Raw genomic sequence first — 16,242 nt, 5'->3', positions numbered from 1 at the left:
GGTGACCCAGGTCTAGCGGGCCCAGACCTCTTCTCCTCCTTCTCTGTGATGCCAGCAGATATCCCCAGGACCAGAAATTAGCATGGGAAGGAAACAGGGGAGAGGGCAGAGTGCTGAGAAGCCAATATGGGAAAGAAGGGCAGAAACCCAGAAAACCTGAATGTTACTCAAGAGGGATGGAGAGATCTTTAACGGACAGGATTCAGTGCTTTCATTGATTAGTGAAAATGGGACTCAAAAGGACAGGATGAGTGCCACTATAGAAAACAGAACAAAGAGAAAACAGATAACTGTGTGGTCTTTTGTCCATGAAATCACTGTGTAAATGTTGATCCTCACCAGAAGTCAGCAAAAGCAGGTTCTACTCTAACCTCATCACTAAGGGGTGGAGGCAGTTCTAAATCTCTTAAACAGTAAAATGAAGGGCTGGGTTCTGCTCTCTAAAAGGCTTTAATTCTGGAGCTCCTTCATTTTTTAGATGATTTTTTTCTTGATATTGTCGTTTTTTCATGTTTATGGGGATTAACATATTTCTAAAATCAGAGAAAATTTCAAATTTAAGAATTACTCATTTAAATGGAAGCAGAATGCTGTAACTGTTATTCTCTCAATCACAGTATTTGCTTCTGTCATTTGGTAGCTATCTTTTCTCATTAGAAAATAAAGAAACTTCCTTCCCAGACTATGTACCTTGCTAGAAGGTATATTATATGTGACAGATCAAACACTGATCTCCCTAGTAAATAAGGTCAGAAAAATACCCATTTATACAGGGTAGTGCAGAGGAGTTAATCAGTATATGCTGAATAAGTAGATAAATGAATTTGGACTGATCCAGTAATGACAAACTGAAGGGAATTTTACCCAATGCTGTATTTCAGCTCTCCTTAACTGGATGGAAAGGCCAAACTATTTTTCGCTTCAATGTGCCTGGCACCACAAGGACAGAGAGCTACAGGGAAAAGATAATTAAGATCAGAGGGGAGAGGGTAGTAGAATCGGTGGTGGTTTAAAAGTCTCAGATAACATTAAATCTTTTGTCCACCATTTTAAAAGAAATTCTGCATATTAGAAGTAGCATAGGAAAAACCACTAGACTAGGAAAGCAAATATTTCAAATCATAGTAGTTTGCAATTGTCCTCAACATTAAGTTGGCAATGATGCCTCAGGTGAATGTGCACTGTGTTCACATGTACTAAGAGGTCTGTTACTTCTGCCAGAGAGGTCAGCTACAGCCCCAATGTTATAACAGAGAAAGCTAAACCAAGGGATTTGAACCCAAGTTTGTTTGGCTCCAAAGTCGACTGTTCAGAATGCTATGGTGTCTTGAAAACTGCAAAGATTATTCTATTAGAAGGAGCTCTCTTAACGTCAAAATAATGTAGGGCCATTAAATAGCTAGCAACCACAGCATTTCAGTCAAATATTAATACATACAACAAAGAATATACTTACGCATTCCTGAGCATTCTCTGTCACCATCCCATACATTAGACACAGCATGTCCCGTCAGTAGAAGGTTAATTAAACTTTGGCTATTAATAAAAATTTAAAAATGAATGAAACTCCTTTTGAAATTAAATTACTTCTAAGGCAAGGCACAAAGTAATGACTCATCACATTAACTAAAGTTGCTTAAGAAAAAAAGGGAAAATCTTACATTTTTCATTCAATTTAACAAAGGAAAAGAGCTTTGCTAAATGTTATCACTAATCGTATATGCAATAATGTAGCTATTGTTCTACATATTCATATAAATTGAACAACTTCATCCAAGATATCATATTCACATAAATGAAAAAGATAAGTAATACTTAGACTGAAAATTTATTTAATATTTATAGTCAATTTTATTTGAAAATACATATTTAATTAATATTTTGTGTTTTATAGAAGATACATGAAATTTAATTCTGAGGCAGAAAGGTCTAAAGAAAAGGACTCATGTTATCATAGGTTAAAACCTATCACAGGTTTATAGATTTTGGTAGAAATATCTATTAAAAAATTGAGAGGGAGGGCACAATGAGGGGAAAACGGGAGAAATTTTTTTTTCTACTAAATAGGAAAGCATTTAAAAACAGGTAAGGATACATATATTTCTAAGTCAAAATGAGTACATTTCATCAATTTTAAAAACTCATAAATGGAACATAAAAGCAGAATTTGTTAAAATACTTTCCCAATACAATCTTAAAAGAAAATATTTGCCACCGTATACGCAGCACATACATAAACGTGAAGTGGAAAACATTTAATGTTTCCTGCATGAAGCTAGCGATGTACTGAGCACTAGTCTGTGCAAACCCACAAACTCTGCCATCAGCACCACTGACGAACACAATGGCCTCAGTTGTGCTCTGAGCTCCTCAAAACTACAGTTCAGGAGGAGACAACAGATTTTAGGGAATTACCTGCCATGTCCATACACAGGATCTATCAAAGGTTCACTTGTATCTTCAATTTCATTTTTTATATTTTCAATACCCTAAAGAAACCAACAAATCATTGGCTTATTTTACAAACTAAAAATGAAAATTGGAATAGTTAAAAATTGACCAACTTATATTATAAATTAATAAAATACTATTACTTAAGTAAATTTCCTCCCAGAGAATTAGCCTGGATTTGAAGTACAGTCCATTTAAGATGGTAGTAGTAAGAAATAGTTCCTCAAAGAATATTTTTATTCCCTTTTGTGGGTTCTATAAAAAGAACAATGACTGACTCACAGGTCAATCCTAATATTAATTAAAGGGGTAGGGAGAGATAATATTTAAGTTATATGAGGAATGAAATTAAATTATTTAATCTAAAAGTTAATATTCATTTAACTTTATTCTAAATTAAATTCAACCTAATATACTTGTTAAGGCAGCTGATGTATTTTCTTAGGTCATTTAAAAACTTACTGGTAATAAATACATACAAACCTGAATACTGCTAGAGATACAAATTTAAATACACAAAAGGTATAATTAATAGATAAGAAAGTGGAGACTTGCTTCCTAAAATTGCTTTCTCAGTAATATTGGTAATTCAAATATATATAGTGAGAAATTATATCAGCAAGGCAGGAAGTCTTATTTTCCTGCAAATCAATTTCCTGATACTTTTTAATCTCCAAAAAGGCTATCACTCAAATCCCCAAAGGTCTAGATACTGGACCAGTACAGGCAGACCTAAGCATTTAACCTCATCCACTGCAAAGTGACAAAGAAGATAAAGCACCATGGTGCTATTCGCTGGGATTGAACTATTTGGTTCTACTGGATTATAGGCCATTCCTAAGACTCAAGAAGATGATTACTCAATAACCAAAATATTTAATGACTGCCTAAATATGACCTGGGAGTTTCAAGTATAAAATCTAGCACTCGCCTTCTTCATAAACAACAATACAAAGCAGGCTCGGATAAAGTTAAAGTGAATTATAATGAACATACAACACAACTGCAAAGGAAGGAGGCACTGAGGAAGAACAACGAGGCATGATGACTTACTGACTGTTTAAGGGCAAGAGATGGAAAGAGGTACCAAAGTATTTCACCATGAAAACCAGGAGAATAACCAGTCCAGACCTTTTAAGGGTGACTTCATCAGGATGGTAGCGTAAGACACCCATGGGAATGTGTCCCCTTAGACACGGCTAAATAAAAGGACAGGTTCAACTCAGAGCTCTGAAAGACAATAAAGATGGCTAAAAGGCTCCACAAACGCTCAATCGAAGGGAAAAAAACCAATTTGCCTAGACCTGTGCAGCTAAGAGGTTATCACACACGGGTAATGTTTCAGGTCCAGGCAGTTCTTTCCATGGTGCTGACCACAGAACCACCCAGCAGCAATTTAGAGCCCTGTGCCCACCAAGGCAGGGGACCCAACGGCCACATAGACCCAGAGGGGGCTCTAAAGGTCAATGTGCATGAGCATACAAAATTTCCTCTGAAAATAAGAGTGATGCGAGGGAACTATGGGCAGGCTGTGCACACCCCTAGCCTAGACCCTAATTGCTGGTACATCTAAGTGAAAAAATAGTGTTTTTTTTAAACACTAACCACATCTAGCTCCATGGGTCAGGATTCTTTAATGTGGAAGTTGCTGGAGGCAGAAAAACCATATGAAAAGGGAAAACTGAATACTTAAGGCATGACAGACAATTGTGTCTTGCTGAACCAGTTGGAGAACTCCACCTGAAAGAAGAAATACGGGAAGACCTAGACAGAACTGCCCCAAACCACCTTACCTTAGGGCCAGTTGAGACAGTAAAGAAAGAGGCACTAAATACCAGGGTGATCAATCCAAAGGCATTTATTAGAAGTACTTATTTGCAGAGTTGCAGCTACCTCATGACAGACAGCAAGATGGACAGCAAAAAGTTCACTTGAATATTTCCGCCAACCACTCTACAAATTATATGTGTTTGAGGAACAAAGGTGGCCACATGGCAGAGGCTTGAATACAAGTATTAGGAAAACATCTTGGTATGTGCACTTTTCTCAAAACATGATGTGCTCAGGAGGGCTGCATTCAAGGTTACAGCAGTCAAAACTCAGCATGCTTCCAGGAATGTCTCAGGAGGAGGGCAGGAGCAAGGTTAGGTAGAAGATGCTACATGTAGGGCACAGAGTATAAGGGCTGAAAGTTGGAATGAAAAGGTTGCCCAGAGAATGGGAGACAAAGTGAGCAAATCCTACCCAATGGGAAAGAAAAACTGGGTAAAAACAAAGAGAACATCCCTGGACTCCAAGAGAAGGAAGAGAAGAAAGGAAATCCTCACATGGAGGGAAAATAGGAAGAATAGGGAAATCTTAACAGTTACTTACTAAAGACAGGGCAACTGGCAGAATGATGGAGAAAATCCTAAAGGTTCAGTGTAAACTGGACCAAATGTTAAAGAACAGTCCTCACACAGAACCAATCCACACAAATACCCTATGCAAGCTGAAGAAACTGACTTTCAGAGTTAGAACATCAAAACAATCCATACAAAGAAAAGGAAAGAGAGCTCAGTCAAGGGAACAAATGAAAAATTCATAGGAAACAGACAGGCAAGTAACCAAGGTACTCAGTCAAATCTCCTAATCAATCCAATTCAAGGAGCTAAAGGAAAATATGGATAGAAATAAACTGAATTTGGATACAAACAAAAGGATTTTTGTGAACAAAAAAATTAGAAAGTTTAAAAAAGAACATAACAGAACGCATGGAGATAAAAACATAATTAAGGACATTAAAAATATGCTAGAGGCATTCAACAGCAGATTTGAAGAGGCAGAAGAAAGCAGCAGCAAACCAGAAGACAGGACAATTGGAATCATGTAGTCAAAAGAACAGACAGAGAAAAGAATGAAAAAAGTGGGCAGAGCCTGAGGGGCCTGTGGGGCAACATGAAGCATACGAACACACGCATTACGGGAATCCCTGAAGGAAAGAAGAAAAAGGGGCAGAAAGAATACCTGAGAAAATAGTGTCCAAAAATTTCCCAAATCTTTCAACCAACATAAATGTGTATGTCCAACCTAATATCCTAATCCAAGACACATACTAATCAAAGTGCTAGATGCAAAGGTGAAAAGAGAATTCTGAAAGCAGCGAGAGAAAAGCAATTCATCACATACAAGGGATCCTCAATGACACTAATCAGAAGCCATGGAGGCAAGAAGGCAGTACTATGTCATATTTGAGGTCCTGAAAGAGAAAAATCGCCAGCCCAAAATTCATTACCTGGCAAAATTGTCCTCTGTGGGAGCGTTTAAGGTATCCACAAATAAAATCTACAAGAGTTCACCACCAACAGACCTGTCCTACAAGAGAAGCTAAAGGGAGCCCTTCAGGTTGAAAGGAGAGGACAGGAGAGAGTACGCGGAGCAGTACGGAGAAAAGTAATTACATGGATAAATGCAAAACCCCAAAAGTATGGTATCCTAAATACGTAACTACCCTTTATTTCCTATAAGACTTAGATATTATATACAACCAAATAAGAAATATCATATTTCTATGTTATGAATGCACAAAAATAAAGAGATAACATATAACAAAAACAACACAAAGGGGAAATGAGGGATATGGGAGCAGAGAAGGTGTATGTTATTGAATTTGATATCTTTTCAAACTAGTACTTTATAGTCTTAGATTGTTTAATAAAAAACCCAGACTAATCTTTTACAAAGAAAATATTTAAAATATATATAGAGTGTGCACAGGTGGCTTAGTGGTAGAATCTGCCTTTCCTGAGGGAGAGCCAGGTTCGATTTCTGGACCATGCACCCCCAAAAATAAAGAAAGAAAATGTATATAGAAATGGAAATGAGAAAAGATCAATGAGTTACATCACAAAAAACCAACTATACACAAAAGAAGGCTGCACTTAAAGGAAAAGAGAGATAAAAAAGATATGACATATAAGGAAAAGAGAGATAAAAAAGATATGACATATAAGGAAAAGAGAGATAAAAAAGATATGACATATAAGAAACAAAGTCCTGCCTCTGTTTTCACAATAATTACAGTGAATGTAAATGGATTAAGTACCCAATCAACAGAAAAAGATTGGTAGAATGAATTTAAAAAGGATGAACCAACTATATATAGTATACAAGAGACTCACCTATACCTCAAAATACAAATAGGTTGAAAGTGAAAGAATGGAAAAAGATAATTCATGCAAAGAGCAACATAAAGACAGCTGTGATAACCATACTAATATCAGACAGACTATAAGTCAAAAAAATGTTACAAAAGACAAAGAAGGATATAATATATTAATAAAAGGATAAATACACCAATTAGAAAAAACAATCATAAATGCTTATGACCTAACCACAGTGCCCCTAATTAAACGAGGCAAACACCTATAAAACTGAAGAGAGAAACAGACACCCCTACCATAACAGTTGGAGACTTCAATATCATCAATGGATAGAGCATCTAGACAGAAGATCAGTAAGGAAATGGAAAACTTGAACAATACAACAAATGAACTAGACTTAACAGACATATATGAAACACTGCACCCCAAAACAGCAGAATATATATTCTTCTCAAGTGTACATGGATCATTATCAAGGACAGACTACAAGTTATATCACAGAACATGTCTCAATAAGTTTTTAAAAACTGAAATTATACAAAACATCTTCTCTGACCACAATGGAATTAAGACAGTAATCAATGACAGAAGAAAAACTGGAAAATCTAAAAATACACGGAAGTTAAACAACACACTCTGAAACAATCAATGGGTCAAAGAAAAACACAAGGAAATCAGAAAATATCTTGAGACAAATGAAAATAAAACATATCAAAACTTAAAACTTATGGGACATAGCAAAGGCAGTGCTCAGAGGGAAATTTATAGCTCTGGATGCTTATATAAAAAAAGAAGAAAGAGCCCAAACCACAAATGTAACCTTACACCTGGAAGAACTAGGAAAAGAACAAATAAATCCAAAGTGAGCAGAAGGAAGTATTAGATTATAGCAGTGATATATGAAATAAATGAAAAATAGAGTAAATCAACAAAAGTTGATTATTTCAAAAGATCAATAAAATTGAAAAACCTTTAGCTAAACTGTCAAAGAAAAAGAAGATATAAATAACTAAAATCAGGAATAAAAACAGAGATACATGTACCATCCCACAGAAACAAAAATATAAGAGGATATTACGAACAATTGTACCATCCCACAGAAAAAAAAAGAGGATATTACGAACAATTGTATGCCAACAAATTAGATAACCCAGAAGAAATGAACAAACTTCTAGAAGTACACAAACTATCTACATTGAATTCAGAAGAAACAGAAGATCTCAAAAGATCAATATTAAGTGATGGGATTGAATCCATAATCAAAAACCTAGCAAAAACGAAAACCCTAGAACTAGATGGCTTCACTGGCGAATTTTAGCAAACATTCCAAGAATTAATACTAATCCTGCTCAAAGTTTCGAAGAAAATGAAGAAGAGGGAACAATTCCCAACTGATTTTATGAGGTGAACATCACCTTATTAATACCAAAACTGGATAAAGGCACCACAAGAAAAGAAAATTGCAGACCAGTGTCCCTGTGAATATAGATGCAAAAATCAACAACAAAATACTAGGAAACCAAATCTAACAGTACATTAAAAAAATACAGACCTCAATCAAGTGGGATTTATCCCAGGTACGTGAGGGTGGCTGAACATAAGAAAATCAATTAATGCGACAAGAATACCCACTGTCACCACTACTATTCAAAACTCTACTGGAAGTTCTAGCCAGAACAATTAAAAAGAAAAAAAAAAAAAGGGGGCATCCAAACAGGAAATGGAGAAGTAAAACTCCCTCTATTTGCAGATACCATGATCCTTATATATACAGAATTCTGAAAAATCCATACCTGAACTCCTAGAGTTAATAAACAAATTCAGTAAAGTAGAAGGGTACAAAACCAATATGTAAAAATCAGCTGTATAACTATACACTAGTAATTAACAATCTGAAGAAAAAAATCACTTATAACAATAAGTTAAAATGGTTAGGAATAAACTCAACCAAAGATATAAAGGACTAATATGTGGAAAACAACAAAATATTACTACAAAAATTTTAAAAGACCTAAATATATGAAAGGATATTCCCGGTTTATGGATTGGAAGACTGAATATTATTAAGACGTCAATTCTACCCAAAGTGATTTAAAAATCCAGCACAATTCTAATCAAACTTCCACCAGACTTCTTCACAGAAATGGAAAAGTCAATCATCAATCCATAAGAAAGGGTAAGTAGCCCTGAATAGCCAAAAACCATCTTCTAAAAGAAGATCAAAATTGGAGGGCCCACACTTCCATATTTTAAAACTCAGCACAAAGCAACAGTAATCGAAACAGTGTGGCAGCGGTAAGGAAGATAGTGTCTATATTTTAGAACCACACATATTCTTTGAGACCAATGAAGAAAGGTATATTTGATCTGGAACTGAAATTTTCTGTAGTGCATAATCTAATTCAACCGATCTATATGGCTCATCTGAAAAACTGAAACACGGAACACAGAAGGAGAAAGAGGTCCTTTAATCTGGTATAGATTATTGTAATTCCTGGAAACATTCTAGAGTATATTAAGCAGATAATCAAAAAGTATTGGCAAAGTCCCCTGAAGGATGGCAGAAAGTATACAGAACTATTAAGCCTTACCATCAGGGAATACCCTGATACTGTGTCAAACTTTAGAGACACCAAAATCAATAAGCCATGCCCTCAATCATGAGACTTACCCTTGTGAAGCTTATGTAGGTAGCAGAGAAGCTTACCCTATAGGTATAGGCATGCCTAAGAATTACTTCTGGAGGACCTCTCTTGTTGCTCAGATGTGGCTTCAGTCTCTGTAAGCCCAACTCTGCAAGTGAAATCATCGCCCTCCCCCCTACATGGGACATGACATCCAGGGGTGAAAATCTCCCTGGAGACATGGTAGATGGCTCCCAGAGATGAATGCACCATGGGATCAACAATTCATCCTGACCAAAAGGGGGAAAATAAGTGTAATTAATAAAGTATCAGTGGCAGAGAGAGTTCAAATAGAGTCGAGAGGTTACTCCGGGGGTTGCTCTTACGCAAGCCTCAGTTAGACCCTGCTACCTGTCATAACCTGCCAACCCCCAACTAGGACCATTTCAGTCAACCCTAAAGAACACCTAGGGCAATATATAAGATTACACAAGGGTTCCATGCACTAGAGTAACTTTCTAGAAACCTATAACCCCCAGATGGGTCCCTGGTCCAGATAAATCCTAAAACCTATCCCAGCCTCTCTAGAACATCAGATAGTTTCATCTGCTGACCCCATATTAGTGACAGACCTTTCTAATAGGAAAAATTTAGAATTGCCATAGCCCAGACACCCCTAAAGAGAGGTATGGAAAGACCAAAGGTTATAGTGGAGTTATACAGAGAAAATAGGATTTAACAAATGAATATGAATGCTGAATCATTAAACTGATATCTCTTTTAGCCTGCAGTATTTTAGAGCAGCTAGAAGTAAAACCTAAAATTGTGAAACTGAAACCCATGTCAAAGTCTGAAATATGTTGTACAACTAATTGTGGTGCTGTGCTTTGAAATGTATAGCATTTTCAAAAAAAGAAGGAAAAAAAGTCAATTCCGATGATAAAAAAATATTTAAGGCCTCTAGCCTCCTATATTCTGGAGTAGCTAGAAGGAAAAATATGAGATGACCGTATGGCAGTCCACGACAAACTCTGGGATCTGCCCTTGTAACCACTTGTTGAACAGTGCTTTGAAAACTATTGCTTTTTTATTTCTTTGTTTTGTATATGTGTTATACTATACAATAAAAAAATAGTTAGGAAAAAAAAATAGTGTGGTACTGGCACAAGGACAGACAGACCAATGGAATCAAAGTGAGAATTCAGAATAACTCCTCACACTTTTCTGGGAAACTTATCTTTGACAAGGTTGCCAAGTCCACTCAGTGGGGAAAGAATAGTCTCTTCAACAAATGGTGCTAGAAGAATCGGATATCCATCGGTAAAAGAATGAAAGGGGACCCTACCTCACACCATATACAAAAACTAATTCAAAATGGATCAAAGACTTAATTATAAGGACTAAAACCATAACACTAAAACAACATAGGAAATCACCTTCAGGTTAGGCAGTAATTTCTTAGACTTGACAAAAAAAGCCCATGCAAGAAAAGAAAAAACAGATAAATGAGACTACATCAAAAGTTCAAAACTTTTATACATCAAATGACTTTACCAAGAAAGTGAAAAGGCAACCTACAGAATGGAGGAAAATATTTGGAAATCACATATCTAATAAGGGTTTAATGTTAAGACATATAATGAACTCCTACAAATAAACAATAAAAAAACAACCCAATTGTACTGGTTTGAAAGGATTTATGTACCCTAGAAAAGTCATGTTTTAATCCTAATCAGTCTTGTGGGAACAACGGTTTCTTCTAATCCCTATTCAGCACTATAGGCTGGAAACTCGAATTAGGTTATCTCCATGGAGATACGACTCGATCAATTACAGGTATTAAACTGGATTAGACGGAGACGTGTCTCCACCCATTCTACGTGGGTCTTGATTACTTTACTGGAATCCTATAAAACAAGAGACATTTTGGAGAGAGTTGCTTTTGAGAATGAAGACAGAGTGGCAGAACCACGACAGAATGATGAGAGAACCACAGAACCCACCAGCCAGCGACTGCTGGAGATGAAGAACACCACTACCAGGGAGCTTCATGAAACAAGAAGCCAGAAGAGAAAGCTAGCAGACTTTGGCATGTGCCCTTCCAGCTAAAAGAGAAAACCTGAACTTCACTGGCCTTCTTGAACCAAGGTATCTTTCCCTGGATGCCTTAGATTGGACATTTCTATAGCCTTTCTTTAACTGGCCTCAGAGCTGTCAACTTGCAACTTATTAAATTTCCCTTTTTAAAAGCCATTCCATTGCTGGTATCTTGCATTCTGGCAGCTAGTAAACTAGAACACCAATTTTTAAAATGAGAACAAGATTTGAACATATATTTTTCCATAGAAAATACACAAATAGCCAAAGATATATGAAAAGATGGCTGATGTCATGAGCCATCAAGGAAAAGCAAATCAAAACCACAGTGAGAAAACATCTCACACCCAGCAGAATGACTACTATAAAAAAGTAGAAAATAAGTGTTGGAGAGGATATGAAGAAATAAGGACACACATACATCGTTTGCTCCTGGAATGTAAAATGATGCTGCTGCTGTGGAAAAGAGTTGGAAAATTTCCCAGAAAGTTAAATATAGAATTACCATATGACCTGGAAATCCTACCTCTTGGTATATACCCCAAACAACTGAGAGCAGGGACTTGAATAGATATTTGCACACGAATGTTCATAGCAGCACTCTTCACAAGGTGGAAGCAACCCAGGTGTCCATTACTCGATGAACAGATAAACAAAATATTGTATATGTACACAGTGGAGTATTATTCAATTGAAAAGGAATGAAGCTTTGATGAATGCCATAGCATGGATTAACCTTGAACATTATGTTGAGTGAAATAAGTCAAACACAAAAGGACAAATATTCTATTATCACACTTCAGTGAAATAAGCAAAATATGTAAATTCATAGAAATAGAAAGTAGATTAGAAGCTACCAGGGGCTGCATGGAAGAGGGAAAGGGATGTTAATGCTTAATCTGTACAGAGTTTCTGTACAAGGAGATAGCAAAATTTTAGCAATGGATGATGGTGATGGGCACAACTTTGTGAATTGGGTATCAATGAACTGCATATTTAACAAGGGATAAAAATGGAAATTTTAGGTTACATATAATTTACCACACAAAAAATCCACATAGAACTATAAAACAGAAAAAGTGAATCCTAATATAAATAGTAGGCTAAAGTTAATTGCATAATTATAATAATTTCAATTGTAACAAAATTGTAAAACACTAATGCAAATTGCTAATCATAGGGAAAACTGTGAGAGTGGGGTATGTGGGAACTCTGTACTTTTTGCATGATTTTTTCTGCAAATCTACAACTGCTCTACTAAAAAAAAATAATAAAAGAAGATCTCTTAAGACACCAGACATCTTAGATACTACCATCACTGCTACTCACCACATCAAACCAACGACCAAGAAAAAATTTCAGTTTTTCTCTTAAACATATGTTTAAGTATGCATCCACTCTTTTCCATATCCATGACCACTGTCCTAGCTTACACTTCACCCTGGATGAAAAGCAATTTTCTAGTTTCTGTCTCTCTAGGCTTATCCTCTTACACACCAACTCTCTCTAGCACAGCACTTGTCCCAACTTAAGGAATCTGCTACCAAAAAAAGAGATCTTGTCATTCCCTTGTTAAACATTTTTATTGGGTTCTGATGTCTACCAGATGAAATCTAAATGATTTTTTTGCATGTCACACAAGGGCCTTTGTGTTCTGAACCTTCTTTACATATGTGACATATGTGTCCAGTCTTACCTGACACAAGTACCCTCTGGGGTAACAGGCTGCAGTGATGCTGAATTAGCGGTAGTTCCCCACACGTGTGTTATTGCCCTAGTCATTATGCCTTTATCTTTGCTGTTCTCCCCACTGTTTGGAAAATCTTTCCACAGCTTGTCCATCAAGTCAATGTTTACTAGTCCAAGTCTCAGTTCAAATGGTCCTTATACACAGAGTTTTCCCTCGACTCCACCCAACAGACTTCACCATATCTTCCGCCATGTCCCCACCAACAAAAAGGGAGGAGGGAGCAGAAGGAGGGAGGGAGAAGGGAGAAGGTGGAAGAGAAACAAAGGAAAGGAAGGAAAGAAGTGACACACAACCCAAAAGAAAAAGCATGAAACACTTCCATAAGGGAAGCAATTATTAATATGCCAATTTTTCTACAACACTGAGTAGGAACCACGACATAAAACTGCACCCTGTGTTATAAGCAGAATCCACAGCATAGAGTTGATGCTCAATAAACAGTCGTCAAATGAAAGAGCTTTTATTTCAGACATGGCTAATCTCGTAAGATATTCAACTGAGACTAACAGGCTACTGGAGATATGAGATTGGCACTTACGGGAAAGGGAAGAACTGGAGGTATACATATTGTAATTAGCCACACACAGGGAACCTAAGCCATAGAAGAAAAAGCATTCAGGACCCAAGGGCTAAAATTTCTGGACTATAAAAATTTAGAGAAGTAGAGAAAGGAGCAGGAGATACCAGCTAAAGAGGGAAATGAAACTATCAAAGGAAACAAAACAGAAATCGTGAGATACTACAGAAAACCACCTAGCATAGAGATGTCTAGGAAAGGGTCAGGAACAGAAAGAACTTCCAGAAGGGTTAAAGCTATCAAGTGCCAGATACAGCTAAGATAAAAGGAAATAAAATTCAAAAGAATTGACTGCATTTTCATAGCAAGAGCCTTACTGAGGAGCCTCAGCCAACCAAAACAGCAGGGGTGAAAGTAAATTTAAAAGTGGTTAAATAACAAGTAAGCAGTGAGGAAATAGGAGTCAATTCCTGTTTATCAGTGTAAAAGAATTTTATTCTGAGATTTAGATGAAGCTTCAAGAATAAAATCACTCATCTCAGCAGGAAAAATAATAGTAAACTCAAACTAATAAAAGCCAGAAGAAACATCTTCTTAAACAAACCTTTGTCAGTAACACAGAATATAGAAAGAGCAATACTCCAAATTTGTTTCCCCACATTGAATACTGGTCCAAGACAGCACCTTTTAATTCTGATAAACTTCCAAATGATCTTTTCCTGGGAAGAAAGAGAATTAAGTATTATTATTATTAGGATCATAAGATTGTCTACATCATAATTTGGGAAAATATTTCAATTGTCTTATTAAAACATATACATAGAAACATGAGGTTTTTGTAGTAACTCAAATTTTCTAATGATACAAGGTAGCCATTAAAAGCTCTTGCTGACTACTGCTATTAGGTAATGAACATATACCATTCAGACAGAACGCCTACTTGGCAGGGAATGTTTTCGTCGCATATGAATTCTGGGACGTTGACAAATTCTTCAATAATATACAGTTATTTAGAGAATGCAGTGCTCCTTTGCTAAGCAGTATTTAAGAACACAGAAAATGTGATTTTTAAAATAAAGTCTAAAAATCATTTAGCAAATATCTGAATGCCAAAGATGAGGCATACATTTGCAACTTCTTTTAGAAGAAATTAATGTTAAATTATAATCAGAATTGACATCCTTACCTTTTATTTTGTAATAAAAAGTTTAAAAGCTCTAATGACAATATGGGCACAATGAAATTAAAGAAAGCATATTTTGGCAAATAAAAAATAATTATCGCTCTGATCTTCATCCTGCTAGAAATCTTTATATTCACCCAGAACAGAGAAATATTAAGCTACAAAGATTTTTTTTACATTGTAATTATGAAAAAGTGTTTAACTTTTTAAAAATGTGTATTTGGATAGCTAATTTTAGGAAGCAGAATAATTTAAGTGCACATTTACAAATTATGTTTTAAAAACTTGATAACAAATTAATCCTCAAAGCAATGGAATTAAAATTCACAGTTAAGCAACCAGTATTATACAAATCGAAGTGCTTTTCCACAGACTTAAAGTGGCAATGTGTTCACAAGGTAAGTATTTTAAATGTTCTAATGTTACTTACTGAATTAATGCATGAAATCGCTCAAAGCCAAGCTCTTCGACAGCCAAGGCAGCTATACATAAAAGACACTTTTCAGCACTACACATGGCAAATAAATGACACAAGATACACATAACAGCAGGCTGTAAATAATTTCAAGCAATCAAAGTTTTCCCTATTTTCTTATTCCCTTAAAATTCTCAGTTTTTACTTTCAACTTTATTATAACAAGAATTTACATTTCAACATCTTAGTTACCATGATTATAACTAAAATGGATATAACACTGAGAATGCAGAAGGGCTATTAAATAAAAACAGTTCTTATCAGCTCAGTTTGCTAGGATAGCTTATACAATATAAGAAATTATTGGCAGAGTGCTTCACACATGATTCCAATGTGTCCTGCACTTCAAAATAATCTTTCAATTTATAGATGAAAGTAAAATCATCATAGATAATCTTTATCCACTTGCATATTAAATCTTTAGGTTTAATGCTTAGTTATTAAACAAATATATATAAAAAGGCATAGCATTTTGTAACTACACAGGTTCAAGGACTGCTTTAAGTTTGTTTCCTTATTTATTCATATAGCTTTTGAGAAGTTTTCAGTAATTCATTTAGACTATTCACATGAACCCAGTACAATAATACATAAAAGAATCAAAGGAAATCAAAGAAAGCATTTTAATCAAAGGTGATGTTTACTGAGTCCTTCACTCAGTACCAGGCCCTTCTTTACCTGCTCTACAGGTCTTGCCTCATTTCATCCTTAAAACAAACCAGTCAACCCCATTTCACAGAGGAGGAAGTGGAGATTCAGAGAAGCATCACACAGTGATAATCAGCAGTGGATATTTGAGCCCAGACACTCTTATAAATCAAAATGCTTTTCTCTAAATTATCAAAATAAACAAGTTCACATAAATTTTATATAAAAAGACAATTTTAGTACTCTTAAAAATAGATTCTCACAAGATATTAAAGAAATGAATACATCGTAAATTCAAAATTACAACTTTTTATTTATAATTTAAAATGTCACATGATGTTAGCTCTTCAAAGCC

The 16,242-nt window shown here is 35.6% G+C and overlaps 1 protein-coding gene across 5 annotated transcripts in view; it reads right to left on the bottom strand.

Moving 5' to 3' along the window:
• The window catches only part of MINDY3 (MINDY lysine 48 deubiquitinase 3), a 110,893-nt gene that overhangs the window by 75,839 nt on the left and 18,812 nt on the right, over positions 1-16,242 (bottom strand). For 3 of the 5 annotated variants that reach the window (XR_013173037.1, XM_077155042.1, XM_077155056.1), the window contains exons 5-8: positions 15,195-15,246; positions 14,186-14,300; positions 2,416-2,489; positions 1,457-1,536 (exon numbers count right to left, since the gene is read on the bottom strand). Coding sequence is in view for 4 of the 5 variants with exons in the window: in XM_077155042.1 (XP_077011157.1) it covers positions 1,457-1,536; positions 2,416-2,489; positions 14,186-14,300; positions 15,195-15,246 (321 nt within the window). In the remaining variant the exon portion in view is untranslated. Of the gene's footprint in view, positions 1-1,456; positions 1,537-2,415; positions 2,490-14,185; positions 14,301-15,194; positions 15,273-16,242 lie in introns of all 5 variants that reach the window. The other 2 variants (XM_077155063.1, XM_077155071.1) reach the window with 2 other exon arrangements.

The sequence above is a fragment of the Tamandua tetradactyla genome, chromosome 1, assembly GCF_023851605.1.
Source record: "Tamandua tetradactyla isolate mTamTet1 chromosome 1, mTamTet1.pri, whole genome shotgun sequence".
In the NCBI taxonomy this organism is placed as follows: Eukaryota; Metazoa; Chordata; class Mammalia; order Pilosa; family Myrmecophagidae; genus Tamandua; species Tamandua tetradactyla.
Note: the sequence above shows the minus strand (reverse complement) of the source record. Positions and strands in the feature narration are given on the sequence as shown.